General features: G+C 35.8%; 1 protein-coding gene across 1 annotated transcript in view; it reads left to right on the top strand.

Moving 5' to 3' along the window:
• WDR44 (WD repeat domain 44) overlaps window positions 1-17,133 on the top strand; it is a 97,148-nt gene extending 80,015 nt beyond the window's left edge. The window contains exons 13-20 of the mRNA XM_036443428.2: window positions 638-751; window positions 4,550-4,672; window positions 8,243-8,434; window positions 8,977-9,078; window positions 9,284-9,399; window positions 11,580-11,707; window positions 12,108-12,230; window positions 14,515-17,133. Coding sequence (XP_036299321.1) covers window positions 638-751; window positions 4,550-4,672; window positions 8,243-8,434; window positions 8,977-9,078; window positions 9,284-9,399; window positions 11,580-11,707; window positions 12,108-12,230; window positions 14,515-14,609 — 993 coding nt within the window. The 3' untranslated portion in view covers window positions 14,610-17,133. The remainder of the gene's footprint in view (window positions 1-637; window positions 752-4,549; window positions 4,673-8,242; window positions 8,435-8,976; window positions 9,079-9,283; window positions 9,400-11,579; window positions 11,708-12,107; window positions 12,231-14,514) is intronic.
• The last annotated feature ends 875 nt before the right edge of the window (window positions 17,134-18,008 follow it).

Here is an 18,008-nt window from a genome sequence, read left to right as displayed (position 1 = left end):
AGTAGTATCATCAGGGTCACAGGGTCCTACCAGCTTCCAGCTTTGCTATTCTTTACCTGTCCTCTCGGGTTGGTTTCCTTCATAGACCTCCCAGTGGTTACTACACTCTCGGGTGTCCTATGCAAATAACAATGTTTGGAGGCAGAGAAAAGGAAGGTGTCTTTTAATATGTCCTTTTTAAGAACGAGAAAATCATTTTAGAGCCCCCTCCTACTCTTTCCACAATAAATTTTCCCTTATGTCTAAGGATAAAAATTGTAGTATGTGCCCATTCCTAAACCTGTCATCACTGGGAAGGGAAGAGTTTGTCTTGATTACCTTAAACTGATCATGATCACCCTTTGGTGCTGGCTCCTGCCTCTCATGAAGTAACAGCTGCTCAGAAAAGGACAAAGTACAGACTCTGTTAGGGAGGGAAAGATTATGATAGCACGACTTAATTGTTCTTAAGTTAATGATCCTGGTTTGTTATTTGTTAGGTCAAGGAGGTAAAGAAATGATAACAGATTCAGCATAAATGGTGGTTTGCTTTTGGTGAATCAAGATTTCAATCAAGCATCATATAAAATGATGAGAGAACAGATAGAGTGGGAAGCTTTTATTTTGCTGGTTTTAACATTTGTCTTTGTCTAAACAGGTATGCAGTGGAACTGATGAAGACCCTGATGATAAAAATGCACCTTTTCGACAACGGCCATTTTGCAAATATAAAGGACATACTGCTGATCTCCTTGATCTTTCATGGTCGAAAGTAGGAAATTTTTATTCTGTGTAACTATGACTATAGGATAAAACAAATGCTTTATTTCTATGATTGTCTCACTGTCAAGTATTTAAATGTTTATATATACTGTATGGGCTCTATGTACAAATTAATTTAATTTAAAAATAATCTCACATTAGGCTCATAAGAAAGTGTTTCTATTACTTGACACTTGTATTTGGATCTGTTTATATACTGTGTCTTTTTCCTCTTATAATTTTGCAAAGTATCCTTAGCAAAATGGATATGACTTCAACTATAAAGGTGAAGTCTGATCTATCTAATCAAGCCTTCTTTGGGCTAATCTACCACATTTGTGAAATTATTAATTTAGTTTTAAGTTATATTCCATGAATCCATGATAAATATTAATTATGTGATTTTTTCCCTCTTAGAACAAAATTATTCCAGAAGTAGAGGTTCTGTTTTGCCATTTACCAATATTTTTGCAGTTTTGTGAACATTTAAAGAGAGATTTTAAATTTGATTTAAGTTCTTTGAAGCAGGAAACAGTCTTTGAATTTTGCATGATAACTTTGATTTTATCTGTATTGAAATTTGTCAGTAATCAGAATCAAAAATATTAAAAATTCAGAAGGGTATAATATTTAAAAACCTTAAATTAAGAAAAGTCAACTGAGTTAACAAAATGCTTTCAAGGATACAAGTGATGTCCATATATTTTAAATATGTCAAAAGAACCTCATGTCCCACAAAGATAATGCTTATATATATTGACTAGTCGGGCTTGCTCTGAGCTCCAGCTTCAAAGCACACCATTTATGAATTGCTGCCCCTGCCATACTTTAAATATCTGGATACTTTTCATAACCCATCAGTTGTAATATCTTTCTCTAACCTCCTGGAACAAGAGGCCTCACCTTGTCGTCTGGTTTTAAACTGGACTCTAATTGTGACTTTGTACCCCTTCCCTACCCTGTGTGAAATCTGGCTGAGTTGTCAGCAGATGGAAATCTAAAATGTCCTTAATCTGGTAATCATATTCATCTGGAGCAAAAATTACAAAGCACATAATCAGGAACCTTGCACTCATTTTACTTCGTTAAAGCAAACAAATATTTTTTCCTGGAATGTCACATTAACTGGGAAATACTAGTTCTGCATTGACCACTGTATCAGTCAGGGTTCTCCAGAGTAATACAACCAAGAGCATGTCCATACATAAGGAGATTTATTTTAAGGAATTGACTCACACAATTGTGGGGGAAGGCGAGTAAACTTTCTTTTTTACTTAACTAGATTCTAAGCCCCTCAAGAATAGGAACCAGATCTTATTTTACTATTGTTTTTCTTCAGTATCTAGTATAATTGGTGTTTACAGTGGGTTTTCTTCTTATTGAAGACTTATTTTGTACCAGGTAACAATAATTACCTTATTAGTCCTTATAATGATAACTCTGTGAGGTACACAATAGTTCATTTTGTAGATTAGAAGACTTGACCTCTGACCTATCCAAGATCACAAAATTAGTTGTGGTAACAACTTAGATGTAAATCTAATTTCTTTTACTCCCAAGATTATACTTAGTTTAAGAAAATTTCTTAACTTTACTTATTTAATAAGTACTTATTGAACAGAAATCTCTTGGCATATTAGAGCTAATCTTAACATGTCTTTAGCATAGGGGTGTCGAACTCAATCAGAGAAGGGGCCAAAATCTAAAATCCAGCCTAAATCGCGGGCCGAATGGTTTACTGAACAGTCATAAACTGTCATTGTGATGAAAACGCAGCGGAGTGCAGTGATGACAGCGAGGTGTGGGCCACATTGCAAGGCCTGGCGGGACGGATTTGGCCCGCGGGCCTTGTGTTTGACACATGTGCTTTAGCATCTTCACTTCTAGGGTTGTCTTTATATTTTCATATACCTCAAGCAATAGACTATTGCAAGCATTGAATAAAGTTAGTTTTAGTGAACAAAGGTCCATAGTTTTTTGTTATTGTTTTTTTTTTTTTTGCTTTTATTGTTTTGTTGTTGTTGTTGTTTCTCTGTCTCTTTCCTCCTTTCCATTGACTTTTAGAGAGAGTAGAAAGGAGGGAAAAGACAGAGAAATATCGATGTGAGAGAGACATCAATTGGGTTGCCTCCTGAGCATGCCCCAAACAGAGCCGGGGATCAAGTCTACAATCTAGATATGTGCCCTTGACCGGAATCAAACCCAAGACCCTTCAGTCCTCCGGCTGACACTAACCACTGAGGAACCAGCTAGGGCATATAAGTTCAGTTTTTATATAGTTGTTATTAATAGGAAATAACATAAACTGCACATACTCTTCAAAACTTTCCTGGAACTAAGTAGATCTTGAAATTAAAAATAATTGTTGTTAGATTTTCTAAGACTTTTAAAGTCGATTTTTGAGAGAGAGTGAGAGGATAGAAACAGATGTGAGAGCGAAACATCAATCCATTGCCTCTTGCATGCCCCCTCTACCAGGGATGGAGCCCACAACCCAGACATGTGCCATGACCAGGAATGGTACCAGCATCCTTTCAGTACATGGGACAATGCCCAGCCAACTGAACCACACCAGCTGGGGCTGTTATTATATTTTTAAAGTTATTATAAATCTTTCAAAATTCTGCAGTTTTTTTTCTATTGTTTGTTTTCTGGTGTGTTTTTTTAATGTTTTAAAAGGTGTGGTTTGTTTGTTTTTCAATATACACCATCAATATGAAAGTAGGTAAACCACATAGAATGTATACCTTATAAACTAGCCCAAAGAGCATATATGTATCAATACATTTACATATCCAAATCAATATTTATGCTTAGTCTTTCTACATTTAAAGATGTAAGATTATTTCATTGCTTTAAATAAGTGACAAAGCACCTGGTAGTTTTCCATAACATGTGTTCTACTCAAGCACTCTACAGAATAGTGGTTAGAGCCAGACTACCCACTCTGCCACTGACAAGTTGTGTATACAAATTATTTAACCTCTTTGCCTCAGTGTTCTCCTTTGTAAAAGAGGATAATCATATAACTAATTTGTAGGGTTGCATTATAGTGCTAAGAACAATATTCAGCACACTGTAAGTACTAATTAACTGTCATCATTACTTCAATTTCTTTAGCACTTTTATGTAAACCAAAGAATATTGGGATCTCAGTGTGGTTTTCACATTCAGTATAACTTGTTGTTCTCCTCTTAAATAGCTTGTGTTTAGAAATTAAAGAGCTCTGATAGTTGGAAGTCTTTGACAGATAGATGTTTGGTTCCTGGATGATGGGTCTTCACAATGCCTAAATCAATTATGTTAACCTCTTCTAGCTTTAAAAATTCTGTGACCTATTCTGAAAGATTTGACAATTTCTATTCTCTAATTTTCTTGCCTACAGTGTGACAGATACACAGTAACTTTTCATTTCCATCCTGCATTATAGGGTAATATTTTTTAAGGCATTTTAAATGACAGGGAATCTATGTAAGTTAAAATTCATCTGTGTTGTCAATGTGAAAGTAACTGAACTGAAGTGATAATTAAATGAGTAGATGCCTTATAGTTCTAGCTAAGTTTCAATATAATTCCAGAATAGGTAATGTGAAAAAAAATCTTAGACTCTAAGAAATATGATATTTAACTATTTCAAAAAAATGGGATCTTCCAAATGAATTAAATAATCTTTTGTTATATCTGCTGCTGTGTATAAGAATACTAATAACAAAACTATTGTGGCACATACAAACTAAAAGTTCATTTTTATTGTATATGTAGTTTTTCTCATATGGCGATAAAATAATCATTCGCAATTTTTCCGTAGAACTACTTTCTGCTCTCTTCTTCGATGGATAAAACAGTCAGGTTATGGCATATTTCCAGAAGAGAATGCCTTTGCTGTTTTCAGCATATAGATTTTGTTACTGCCATAGCTTTTCATCCAAGAGTAAGTAATTATTTATACATTTTTTGTTATACTTTAAGGAAGATGAGGGAAGTCATATGTTGATTCTACTTCATTAACTAGGTGAATTAAACGGAGGACTTAAGCTGACCCTAGTTGATGTATGATTACTTTCCCTCTCCTTTGTTGATGTATGATTAAATTTCCAATCACATCCTTATCTCTACACTAGAGGCCTGGTGCACGAATCCATGCACCAATGGGGTCCCTCGGCCTGGCCTGGGGGATCGGACCAAAACCTGCTCTCCGACATCCCTCCAAGGGTTCCAGATTGCGAGAGGGTACAGGTGAGGCCGAGGGACCCCACCAGTGCACGATTGGGGCCAGGGAAGGATGCAGGAGGGTGACCAGCCAGGGAGGGAACACGGGAGGGCTCCAGGGCATGTCCCGCCCATCTCGCTCAGGCCCAATCGGCAAGATCCCAGCAGCAAGCTAACCTACCAATTGGAGTGTCTGCCCCCTAGTGGTCAGTGCACGTCATAGCAACTAGTCAACCTGCTGACTGTCTTTATCCCTGGTGGTCAGTGCACTTCATAGCAAGTGGTTGAGCAGCCTTAGCATATCATTAGCATATTACACTTTGATTGGTTGAATGGACAACCAGGCACTTAGCATATTAGGCTTTTATTATATAGGATGTTAAGCATTTGTTGTTTTTTACTGTATTTTTATTGTTGACACTGTTACAGTTGTCCCTCATTCCCCCCCTTTTACCCAAGCAGTACTCTCTCCCTCTAGCCATCACCACTCTGTTGTCTTTTTTTTTTTTCTTAATCTTCTCCTAAGGATATGTTTTTCATTTATTCTAGAGAGAGAGGAAGGGAGAGGGAGAAAAGAAACGTCAATCTGTTGCATTTCATGCACACCCCCACCATGGATCAAACTCACAACCCGTTTATGTGCCCTGACCGAGAATTGAACCTACAACCCTTTGGTGCTGAGGATGATGCTAAGATGGTGCTTTAGCTAACTCAGTCACACCTTCCAAGATCATACTGTTGTCTTTTTAATGAAATGTTTCAATTATATTCACATTTCTTCCTCCTTTTCCCCAGATTAAGAGAGAAGAGTGACTATTTTGTTTCCCTCAATATAGTTTCCCTCCATGGGCAAGCTTATAACATAGGCTGTAATAATTCTGAACCCAAGCTTATAACATAGGCTGTAATAATTCTGAACCCTTTAATTTCCAAAGTTTGGAAATTAAAAATGTTAAGTCTAAGTAAATATCTTATCAGTTATAACCATCAAGCATGTTGAGGCTTCTTTCAAATAACACCCCCACCTGTCGTCCAATATTGCAATAAAAGGATGGATTTACCCCTCTCAGCAACTGTGAGCAAAATCCTTTCCTGTACCTCTACTTTAATTATAATGTAGCAGTGGAAAGAGAGAGGTTATCTATGTAGTCCATTATTACTAAAGTTTCTATTTAGTTGGTAATTTTTCTATACTTTTATTTTTTTATTTTAAAAACTGAAAAGCCCTATTTCTAAAGAGTTTACTGACCTAGAGAGTTTCTAGGAGGCTCTAGAGAAGAATGAGGTGATATTGACATTTTCTTAGGAAGTATAACTCTATTAAATGTTATCTGGAAGGAAGATAGTGAAGTTGTAAAAGAAATAGCAAAATGGAGGTACATATACACATATACACATATGTATGAATGTAAATAAAAATCTGAAAATAAGGCCAAGCTTTTCTACTGGTAGACATTGAGTCAAGCCTACTATACCATAGCCATAAAATAACCAACCTGTATAGATTATCCTTAACAGGCTTCAGAGGTGAGTAAGAAGAAATAATCTTGAGGGAAGAAGAGAATCTGTTTCTTGTTTTGACATCCCAATTGTCATAGAGGGAGATAGGGAGAGAGAAGGACAGGGGAAGGGGAGAGAGGGAGCGAGGGAGCGAGGGGGGGAGGAGAGAGGGAGCGAGGGAGCGAGGGGGGGAGGAGAGAGATATTGAGAGAGAGAGAGGAAGACAGAGAAAGAGAGAGAGAGAGAGAGAGAGAGAGAGAGAGAGAGAGAGAGAGAGAGAGAGAGAGGAGAAAGATTGATTGGTTGCTTCCCACCTGGTGCCCTGACCAGGACCTGAACCCGCCACTTTTTGGTGTACAGGATGACCCTCCAACCAACTGAACCACACAGGCTAGGGCTATCTTTAATTCTTATGTTACCAAAAATTAGGTCATCTTAATGATATGACTGGTTTTATTTTAGAGCAGGATTTTTCAGCTTTGGCACTGTTGACATTTTGAGCTGGATAGTTCTTTGTTTTAGCTGGAGGGAAGGCTGTTTTTGCATTCTAGGATGTTTAGCAGCATTCCTGGCCTCTACCAACTAGATGTCAGTAGCACCCCACCCACCTACCCCCAGGTTGTGACCATCAAAAGTGGCTTCAGCCCTGGTCGGAATGGTTCAGTGGGTTGAGTGTTGTCCCATGCATTGAAGGGTCACTGGCTCAATTCCCAGTTAGCGCTCATGCCCAGTTTGTGGACTCAATCCTCTATCATGGTGTGTGAATTAGGTGCTGATTGATGTTTCTCTCTGTCCCTCCCCATCTTCCTCTCCCTTCCTCTCTCTCCCTCTCGTCAATAAAAACGTATCTTTAAAAAATGGTTGAAGATACTGCTATATGTTCCCTTTGGGGCCATAGTACCCCCAATTGAAAACCCCTGGTTTAAAACCAAGAATTTGATTGAAAATTTGATTAGTGAAGTGATTCTCTGGTGTTATGATATCAGAGTACCAAAAATTGGCTGGTTCTGTGGGGCATTACTCTTTTATCCAGTTGTTAACATGTGTCACAGAGAAGGCTATGGGCAAATGTATCATTATAGGATAGTTTTTCCCAAAGCATGTTTCTTGAAGGTTCTAGCCCTGCTAAATGTTCTTATCCTGACCCTATACCAACTCTCCACAAAAAACATCTTTGATTAAATAAGCTGGAAAATGCTACCTACTTTATCCCCCTTTTGGAACTGAGAATCTTGTTTAATTTTCTGTAACCCAGAATTTTCAAATTTGATCACAGAACCCTTCTACACAATATACATGTTAACATATTACCTATTAATATCCATACTTTCAGAAAAGCAGTTTAAGGATATGATGAAGTGATCACAATGTCATTTCTCTAAAATGAAATACTGTGTTTTCTTTTTTCTTTTTTTTCTTTAGAGAGAGAGAGAAACATCAATGTAAGAAACATTGATTGGTTGCCTCCCCTACACACCTCAACAAGGAATCAAACCTGCAACCTTTTGGGGTACAGAATGATACTCCAACCAACTGAGCCACTCTGTCCAGGGCAATACTGTGTTTTCTCATTGTTGTTACTTTCTAATATATTTTTATTGATTTCAGACAGGAAGGGAGAGGGAGAGAGAGAAACATCAATGATGAGAGAGATTAACTGCCTCCTGCATGTAATAGTTTTTAAATGAGATCTGCATATTTTAAACATTTCTAATAGAGTTAATGTATTGATTTAATGAGTTATCTTGATGTGGTAGAATGAAAGCTTTCTAAAATTTTGTCACACTTTTAGGATGACAGGTATTTTCTGAGTGGGTCATTGGATGGAAAGCTCCGCCTTTGGAACATACCTGACAAAAAAGTGGCTTTGTGGAATGAAGTAGATGGTCAAACAAAATTGATCACAGCTGCAAATTTCTGTCAGAATGGCAAATATGCAGTGATTGGGACATATGATGGCAGGTGCATTTTCTATGATACAGAGGTAAAAGGACTATCTTATGTAAATTATGTAATTGAACTCTTAGTAAAATACTTTTGTGGTTTTGAATAAGTTATTGTATCCCCTCTGCATTTTAACTGTCTTATCTGTAAACTAGAGGTCTGGTGCACAACATTTGTGACCTGGAGGCGGGGATTATCCCTCAGCCCGGACTGCACCCTCTCTCAGTCCGGGACCTCTCCCTGGGCCTAAGCCAGCAGGCGGACATACCCCAAGGGGTCCTTAGCACTGCTGTGGAGACAGGAAAGGCTCCCATCACTACCGCTGTGCTTGCCAGCCATGAGCCTGGCTTCTGGCTGTGGGAGCGCATTGACCACCAGGGGACATCTCCTGCATTGACCATCTGCCCCCTAGTGGTCAGTGTATGTCATAGTGACTGGTCGTTCTGCCATTCAGTCAATTTACATATTAGGGTTTTATTTATTATATAGGATTGGGGCAAATATTACCATGTCTGTGAGTTTTCAGATGACCTTTGAGGTTCCTTCTATTTCTGATCTCTTAAATATGTGATTTCTTTTTAGCATTTGAAATACCACACACAAATACATGTCCGATCTACCAGAGGACGCAACAAGGTTGGAAGAAAAATTACTGGCATTGAGCCTTTACCAGGAGAAAATAAGGTACTAAGTATTCAAAACCATATCTCTCCATACTATGTATAGGTTCCTGAAAGTTAGTTCTTAATATCTTGGCTAAGAATATATTCCCTTTCTTATGGGATACTGCTTTTTCTAGTTGTGTATGTATAGACACCCTTTTTATAAATTATAGCATACCTTAGATTAAAAGATTATACATTTAACTTTTCCCTTGATTTATTTTTAGATACTGGTAACCTCAAATGACTCAAGAATCAGACTATATGATCTTAGAGATTTGTCACTTTCCATGAAGTATAAGGGTTATGTCAACAGCAGCAGCCAGATCAAAGCAAGTTTCAGGTAAATTGGCAATGAGAAATTCCCAAAAGAGATCAGAACATTTCTCCCACATTCCTGTTTTCCATTGATCTACTAGGCCTTATGTCTATATTACATATTACGTTTTTAGTTTCTTTGCACTTTTACAACTGGTATCTCATGTCATCATCATACAATACTTACAATCCACCTGTATGGTGTTTAGAGTTAGAATTGCCCCCATTCTACAGATGAAGAAACCAAAACCCAGTAAATTAAGTAATTTGCCTAAAGTCAGCACTTGTCGGTGCAGAGCCAGGATTAAAAGACTCCTAGCTCTAGAATTTGTGCTTTTGTACTTTATGTGTTTGTTTGTGTTTTTTTTAGAGGTAGTTTACTACCCACCCCACTATGATCTTGATCCTTTTAGGTACAGAAGCTAATAAAACTTTTAACAGCCTGAAATACAGTGTCCTATATTTACAGCTTTACATAACACTATCATTTGAACTCTTAGGGCTCTGAAGACTCTCTGAATTACCTGCCTCTTTTTAACTCTTTCTTTTACTCCTTTTCTTAGAAGTTCTTCTTGCTTCTGTAATTACCAGGTATAGTAGCCCCCCCTTTAGCCACGGTTTTGCTTTCCACAGTTTTAGGTACCCATGGTGAGCCATAGTCCAAAAATATTAAAAGGAAAATTACAGAAATAAACAATTCATAAATTTTAAATTGTGAACCATTCAGGGTAACATCATAAAATCTTGTGCCTTCCCACTAAAAATATGAATCATTTCTTTGCTCAGCATATCCATGTGTGTATACACATAACATTTCAAGATCACATTCACATAACTTATTACAGTATGCTGTTACAATTGTTCTATTTTACTATTGTTGTTTATCTTTTACTATGCCTAGTTTATAAATTAAACTATATCATAGGTATCTGTAGTCATGCACTGCTTAACAATGGGGATATATTCTCAGATATGTGTTGTTAGGCAATTTTCTTGTTGTGGAACATTGTTGAGTTCACTTACACAAACCTAGATGATATAGCCAGTTCACAACTAGGCCATATGGTATAACCTATCGCCCCTGGGCCACAAACCTGTACAGCATGTTATTGTACTGGATACTGTAAGCAATTATAACACAGTGGTAAGTATTTGTGTATCTAAACATAGAAATGGTACAGTAAAAATATGGTGTAAAAGATTTAAAAATGCTGTACCTGTATAGGCACTTACCATGAATGGAGCTTGCAGGACTGAAACTTGCTCTGGGTAAGTCAATGAGTGAGTGGTAAGTGAATGTGAAGGCCTAGGACATTACTGTAGACTTTAGAAATGCTGCACTCTTAGGCTACACTAAATTTATAAAACGTAATATTAAATCAAGTCCACAAGAAAATGATGTAATCAAGAAACTCCATAAACTCAAAATATAAGAAGCTGCTACCAGTGTAACATGGCATACTGTTTCGCAGCAAACTTTTTTTATAAGTAGAAAGAGTACACTCTTAAAATTATGTTATAATGTATAGTATAGTAAATAATAACTCAGTAACGTTTATCATCACTATCAAGTATTAGGAACTGTATATAATTGTATGTACTATTATATGACTGGCAGGACAGTTGGTTTCTTTATACTAACATCACAAACACGTGAGTAATGTATTGAACTAAGACACTTCAATCGCTGTGATGTCATTAGGTGATGGGAAATCTTCCACTCCATTATAATCTATGAGACCACTGTGGTATATGAGGCCCATCATTGACCAAGACATTGTTATTTGGTGCATGACCATATGTATAGGAAAAATAAAGGATATATAGGGTTTGGTATTATGTGTGGTTTCAGGCAATCGCAGAAGGTCTTGGAATATATCCTCTGTGGAAAAGGGGAATATTGTAATTACCCAATAAGTTAATTGGTAAAATACTCTGGTTCTCTCTTTCATGTTTTGAGACTTTCCTCCTAGTGTGGGTTAGCCAGTAGCACAGTAACATAGAGCTTTGATGCATACTACTGCTTCTGGCCCCCATATCAAACCTATACTGTCATAACCTCTAGACTAGAGCAAGAATAGGAGTCTATAGTTCAACAAAATTCTTCTGGGTGTTTTCTTAGGTGTTTTAAAGTAGGAAGTTCTGATAGAGGGAAGCCTAAAAAACTTACTGAGGTGTTTGTTTCTCTTTCTTCTCCAAATGTAGCCATGATTTTAGTTACCTCGTTAGTGGCTCAGAAGATAAGTATGTTTATATCTGGAGTACTTACCACGACCTAAGCAAGTTTGCTTCAGTCAGGAGAGATCGTAATGACTTTTGGGAAGGTATTAAAGGTAAGTAAATGCCTACTTTTGTGTCTTTTATAAGTGAATAAAGTTCAAGTGAATAAATTTGAAGTGCAGATGTACTAGAAGCAACTTTGTATAGACATTATTTCAAAGAGGCTAATATATGTGCTTTTGCTTTGTATTTGCCTTTGTTGGATATTTCCATGCCAAAGAAGAATTTATACATGTGTAAAATTTGAGAAGTCATGGACTCTCAGAACTTATGTATGGTATTTTCTTTTAGAAAATATATTTGGGTTTAAAATAGTTCTTAGTTACTTATATGTTAGTTTTAAGAGATATTTTCATGAAACATACACTATTGTATTTTTGCATATTTTATTCTCTGTCTTGATGTTTAGAATTGGATTTATTAGTTATCCTGAAGTAATTTTTTTCCCCCCAGCACATAATGCAGTTGTTACATCGGCCATCTTTGCCCCTAACCCAACTTTAATGTTGTCTTGGGATGTGCAATCTGAAAAGTCAGAAAGTGAAGATGCTGAAGTTTTAGATACCGTAACTTCTGGTAGGTACTCATATTGTACTTGTCCTACTTTTTATCTAACCAACATTTTGTATCCTAATTGACCTAATATTGTGTATTGTGAAGTTTTCATAACTGTGAAGAACATTTTTTGTTTACAACATAATGATTGTAAGATACCTATTTCTGAACATTTCAGTAACAGTTATTGCAAGTTTTACTTCTTTTTAAAATCACCCGGGAATTAAAAATGAAAATTTGAAAGTTCTTAATTTCTTCTATGGGCAGCTATTCTCCTTGGAGAAACGTAAACAAAAACATATAAATATAAAATGTATTGTTTTCTTCTACTAGACTAACTTCTATGAGGACAGAGACTTTATATATCTTATTTGTTGTTGTGCCCGTGCCTAGCACAGTGCTTGCCTGTATATAGTAGCTGCTTAATAAACATTTGCTGAATAAATGAATTAAACCAAAATAAAAGCAGTGTTTTTTTTCTACTTGCCACAAATTTATAGTTTCTCTTAGGTAGCTATTTACAAGCCTGTAATTTCTTGCCCTTTTTAGCATATGCTTTCAGAACAAGTACTAATTCTAGCTAAATAAAACACTCAGATTAGGAAGTAAAAGGAAGCCATCATGTAATATTGAGTGCAAATTATGTAAAAAGTGGTCCTTAAGAGTATAAAACCATGTAAATTTGGACCAGTTGTTAATGAAAAGAAGTTTTTATTAAAATCACCAGAAGAGGTCAGTAAATGTGTTTTCTCACTTTAGAGACTACAACCAGGCCTTTTAGAAAGTTGTAAAGCCACAGCAATACAGTGTACAAAAGGTGCTTCTAAAAGTATTGGAATGCTTAAAAGTTATTTCTCCTATGGTGTTATTTGCCCTGTACACTATACTAAATATACTATTTTTTTCTGTCTGTTAAGAAAAAAATTGATAGTAAAGCTGAACTTCAGTCTAGAACTCTTTTAAATTATAGGATCTAAAAATAAAATGACTCAGAATTATTAAATCTTTACCTAAGTGCCTGTTTGGAAATATTTCTTTTCATTTTATTTTTTTAATCTAATGAGTCATTTGGGTGTTTTTTTTTTCCCTTTTCTTTTCCCCCAGTTATCTTTTGACAATCTATACATCTCCCCTACACATTTCCCAGAAAATTCTAGCTTTTAAAACAATTTGAGAAAAAATGAAAAGTACTATTCTTTGAACTTCTTTGTAAAGAGACACGTTTAATGGATCATGGTTAGATTTGTGTATGTTGTTTGTAACTGTCTAGGTATATTCTAAGAATAAATTCTTAAACCCAGGGTATGATATGATAAATTATATCTGATTACTCTCTCTTTATTCCCGATATATTTGGCAATGTAAGCTTCAGTTTTCCTCGTGTGTAAAATGGTGAAAATACTCAGTTTACAAAGTTATGATACGAGTTGAAAATAACGTATATAAAGTTCCTAGTAAAAGCCTGGCATGTCAACATTACCATTATAATCTTCATTATTATTGTATATAATGAATTATTTTTTTCTCTAGCCTTTCTCATATCCCTAAGTCCTTTGCTGCTGCTCCTGCTGCATAGCACTACTTTGAGATATGCCTCAAGGATAGGAAGGAATGTTCAAAGGCTTAGGATATGTTCTTAGCAAATCTGAGTGAAACCATTTTGTCTAACTCATCCTGTACACAGCTTTCCAGTTAAAGTTTGTATTATTTTCTTCCTTACTATCCAGTCCTTAAATCCACAAATATTGTATATGCATAATAGAATTAGTTTACACTGAATTTTGTTTGTTAAATATAGCAGGTAATATAAGAGGTACGCATTTTTCCCATTCATCATCACTAGTTACAAAGCTCTTCATTATGGACTGTAAAGGGAAAAGGTACTGTCAGCATTCACAAATGTACTTCATATCATGGCAGTGTGTTCTGCTGTGTAATAAACCTTGCCATCAACCTCACTAGAGAACCCTGTTAGCAATAGACTTCCCAGCCAGCACTCTAGTCTTCTGCCACAAAATGACGCATTAGACAAGTTAGAGGCCTGGGCTACCTGGGAGTAAATACAGGCCTCCAGGCCCCAAGGGACTGTAATCTACCTAAGTCAGGGAAACACCCAGTAAGTGGAAGTGAACCACAGAAAGGAGTGGAACAGGAGGGAAAGGATTACAGGATTGAGCCAGGAAAGAGAGATGGAAGAGGCAGAGAGAGGATCTTCTACCCCAAAGGTCATGGGCATGTGACAATTGTTAACAGCAGACTTAATAATCCCTTTAAGTCAATTAAAATATTTTTTTATGTTTTTAAGGTATTATGAAGACAGATAATACAGAAGTTCTTCTCTCTGCTGACTTCACTGGAGCAATCAAAGTATTTATTAACAAAAAGAAAAATGTATCTTAATTTGAAAATGCCATTTAAATAAACACATCAGTAACTTTCTATATGTATCAGAATTGAAAAAAAATTATAGTGTTTTAGGCTAACATCCTTTTTTTTAATTTTTGTTGGAAGATGTTCAAATATAATATATTTTTTGAGAGGCAGTGTTAATGATCTAGTAAATCCTGGACTGATAGACTAGAAAGGAATGTGGCTAGAATAACATTGCCAAATATTAGGCTTTACATTTGTTATATTTGTGTTTTTGTTATATAATTGTGAACATGCACAGGTTTTTGCATGAAAATATATTAATATATTAATCCCATGTGTGTGCCTTTTGGTTACATGCACTAAATCTTAACAAAGTTAAATTATTTCGATGGCTCTTTTGGCCTCTTACTGGGGAAGGAGTCTTATTTCTAGCTTAAACAATTTCTTTTGCACAAGATTTAATTTTTAAGAAAAGTGGTATCTTTTGACTGAGTTATTGTTTTAAAATGTTATATAGGTTTTCAGTAGGTCAACAACCATGTGTAAATGGTTTTTATAAATTTCTCAATTTGGAGACAAGATTTTATTTGTGGTCTAAATTGTGGACTTAACGATTTTTTTCTTTGTACGTATATATATAATTTTTTTGCCACACTGGAGCACAATGTTTCTATGTAAAGAATTTTTTTCATTCTTTATCCATGAGCACCAGGCTTTGCTCACTTAAAAAAAAAGTAAGCCGCATTAAGGAGTGAGTCTTCTTTTTTACAATAATGTAAAATCGAACTGTTTACATTTTTTTAAAACATTGTAGTTTTAAAAACTAAGCTGTTTTGTTTTGTGTTATTGAACTTGAAAGCCTTTGTAAATATTGATATAATGTACCAATGAAATAACATCTGGGGCAGTGGTACCCTGATCATGTCATTGATGGTTAGCATATGTTTCTGAAAATTAAATAGTTTATTAAAAGTTGGTTGCCAACACTTGCTAAAAATGTGACTTTATTTTCAGATGACATTGATAATTTGAGAAATGCAAGACAAAGTCTTGTTTTGTAATTTGATTTTTAGCAAGCAGAAGGCCATATTTTAAACCCCTAAATTATAGTGCATTAGCTACATACCTCTGAGAAAAAAAGAAAATTTAATTCTGGTTCTAAAATTAACATCGCTGAGTTTATCTATATGCTTAAATGTTTTTACTACATTTGTTTGCAGTATGTAAGCAAGAAGCTGGGGAGCCATGATCATATCCTTGTTAATCAGCATGGTCTTGGAGTGGTCTGGATTTTCTAGTTCTAATTGAATATTGTTTGTCTAGGTTTTACCCCTGTGCTGAGTTCTTCCTCTTGTCAGTTATATTCACTTTTTCCCCTCCTCTCCACTCTCCTCACTCCCTGTTCCCATCTGTCTGCTCACTCTTCTGTACTTTATCCAACAGATGGAGTAGTTATGTCATTGGCTTTCTAACCAGTCCTTTTTTTTTTTTTTCTTTTTGTCTCATGGTCTGGATTGGTCTAGTGTTTCAAAGAACTTGATGTCCATAGGTCTTTGAGGCAGCTCAGCTTTCCCTGACTTCTTCCCGAGGAGGACTTGTAGTCTGCTGTGGTGCTGGTCATTTCAACTGCAGATAACTGGGATGTTGCCAGATGACTATTTCCAGATGGATTTTATGTGGTTTCTTGAACAAAAAAGCAAAAAATAATTAGGATGCCAGCTTAAGAGAATAATACTACACTTTTAAGATGAGTCTTAAAGTGTTTGTCATCACTATATAAATACAGTTCAAAGTTACAAGTCAGAAAGTGAAGTTGAAAGGTAGCGTCAAGTTGTATACAAAGAAAAACTAAACAATATTCTTCCCAAAAATGAGTATTAGAGAGACTCACTATAATAAATGATGTGGTATTCTAGAAAAGAGCACAGATTCTAGAATCATATAAACTTGATTTGGTTCCCTCTATTAGCACATTCCTTGGGCAAGCTATTTATCCTACATTAATTTCCATTTACTTAACTGTAATTTAAAAATGCCTAACTGAAATTGTAAAGATTTACTGAGAAATTGTGTATGTATAAAGTTTAGTGCCTACACAATGGTTGAACTCAACAAACATACATTTTTAACTGCCTCTTCTGAATCCTTCAGTGCCCTACTAGATGGTGTATGTGTGTGTGTGTGTTTAAGCACTTTCTAGACATTAGGATTTCGTGAACAAATAGCATTTTAGGGATTGACACAGGGCACTGACAATTTTTTGCCAACTCAACACTTTTTAACCTGCCACCATCTGCTTTCACTTCTTCATAAAGGAGAGAACACTTGAGTACTAAAAAGAAAGTCAAGCGCAATTTTACCATCTTAGAACAAGAAATGGTTTATTAAAGTGAATAAACCTAGGTTTTGAAAAAAGTAACCATATTGCCTTGTTTTCCAATTTCTCCTTTGGTTAAAATTTCATCATTGACTTGGTGTGGAAGGCTGAGAACCACTGTGCTAAATGAAAAAGTTTAAAACCACATTTCATTAAAATTTCTTCAAAGAATCATAGTGTGTGTGTTTTTCTGTTTATTTACCTCAATTAGAAATGAAATATGAATGACTCAGCATAATTTAGCATACCATTTTCTTTGGTCCTCAAATTATACAGCTGGGCAGTAACTTTTTTATTCTTTGAAATATGTTAAACATAAATATGTCTATCCCAATAATTCCATATTTGAGAGTCAAAGGCCAGATCTCTATCACTGATGTGAAAAAATCAAATTATCAGAACATTTTTAAGTACCTTCGTTATTGTGGGGATTCAAGTTAAAGACATCTAGGGAATTTATTAATACTATTTCCCCATAAGTTTTCAAGAAAAAAACATTTCCAACTTCACTGGTTTCTAGCATCCTGCCTTATTTATTAAGCAGATGTTTATTGAAAACCTATGTACAGAGCACTGCTGGAACTAGAGAAAAATAAGGCCACTTCACTATCCCAGAAGCAGCTTATAGTCTGGTGGAGAAGATGGCCACAGAAATAAGAGGCTTGGAACTGTCTTTTGGCTGTGGCCTTAGAAATGCCCCTTCTTGCCCTAACCCCTATCTGCTCTACCCTTCCTAGTAACTCATGGCAGACACTTGATTCTAAAGCCAATCTTTGTTCATCTAATATTGCAAGTAGCAAGGGTAATATGGGTAAAAGTTTATAAGTAAGTCATAAGTAAGGCAGAGAAAATGGAGCACCCTCCCTGTCAACATTTCCTCATGACGCCTGCCCTCTTCCCAGCCTAAAACCATTGTCTTATTTCCTCCAAAATCTTAATTGTTTTCTGTTTTGAGCTCTTGTTTAACTGACTCTCCTCAACTGCACTCCTGTTGCCTTCATTTCTGAAGCTTGACAAATTTCATTTTGTTTTGTTCTCTAAATTTGAGT

Source organism: Pipistrellus kuhlii, unplaced genomic scaffold, assembly GCF_014108245.1.
Source record: "Pipistrellus kuhlii isolate mPipKuh1 unplaced genomic scaffold, mPipKuh1.p scaffold_m20_p_19, whole genome shotgun sequence".
Lineage (NCBI taxonomy): Eukaryota > Metazoa > Chordata > Mammalia > Chiroptera > Vespertilionidae > Pipistrellus > Pipistrellus kuhlii.
This window is presented reverse-complemented; position numbering and strand designations above follow the sequence as displayed.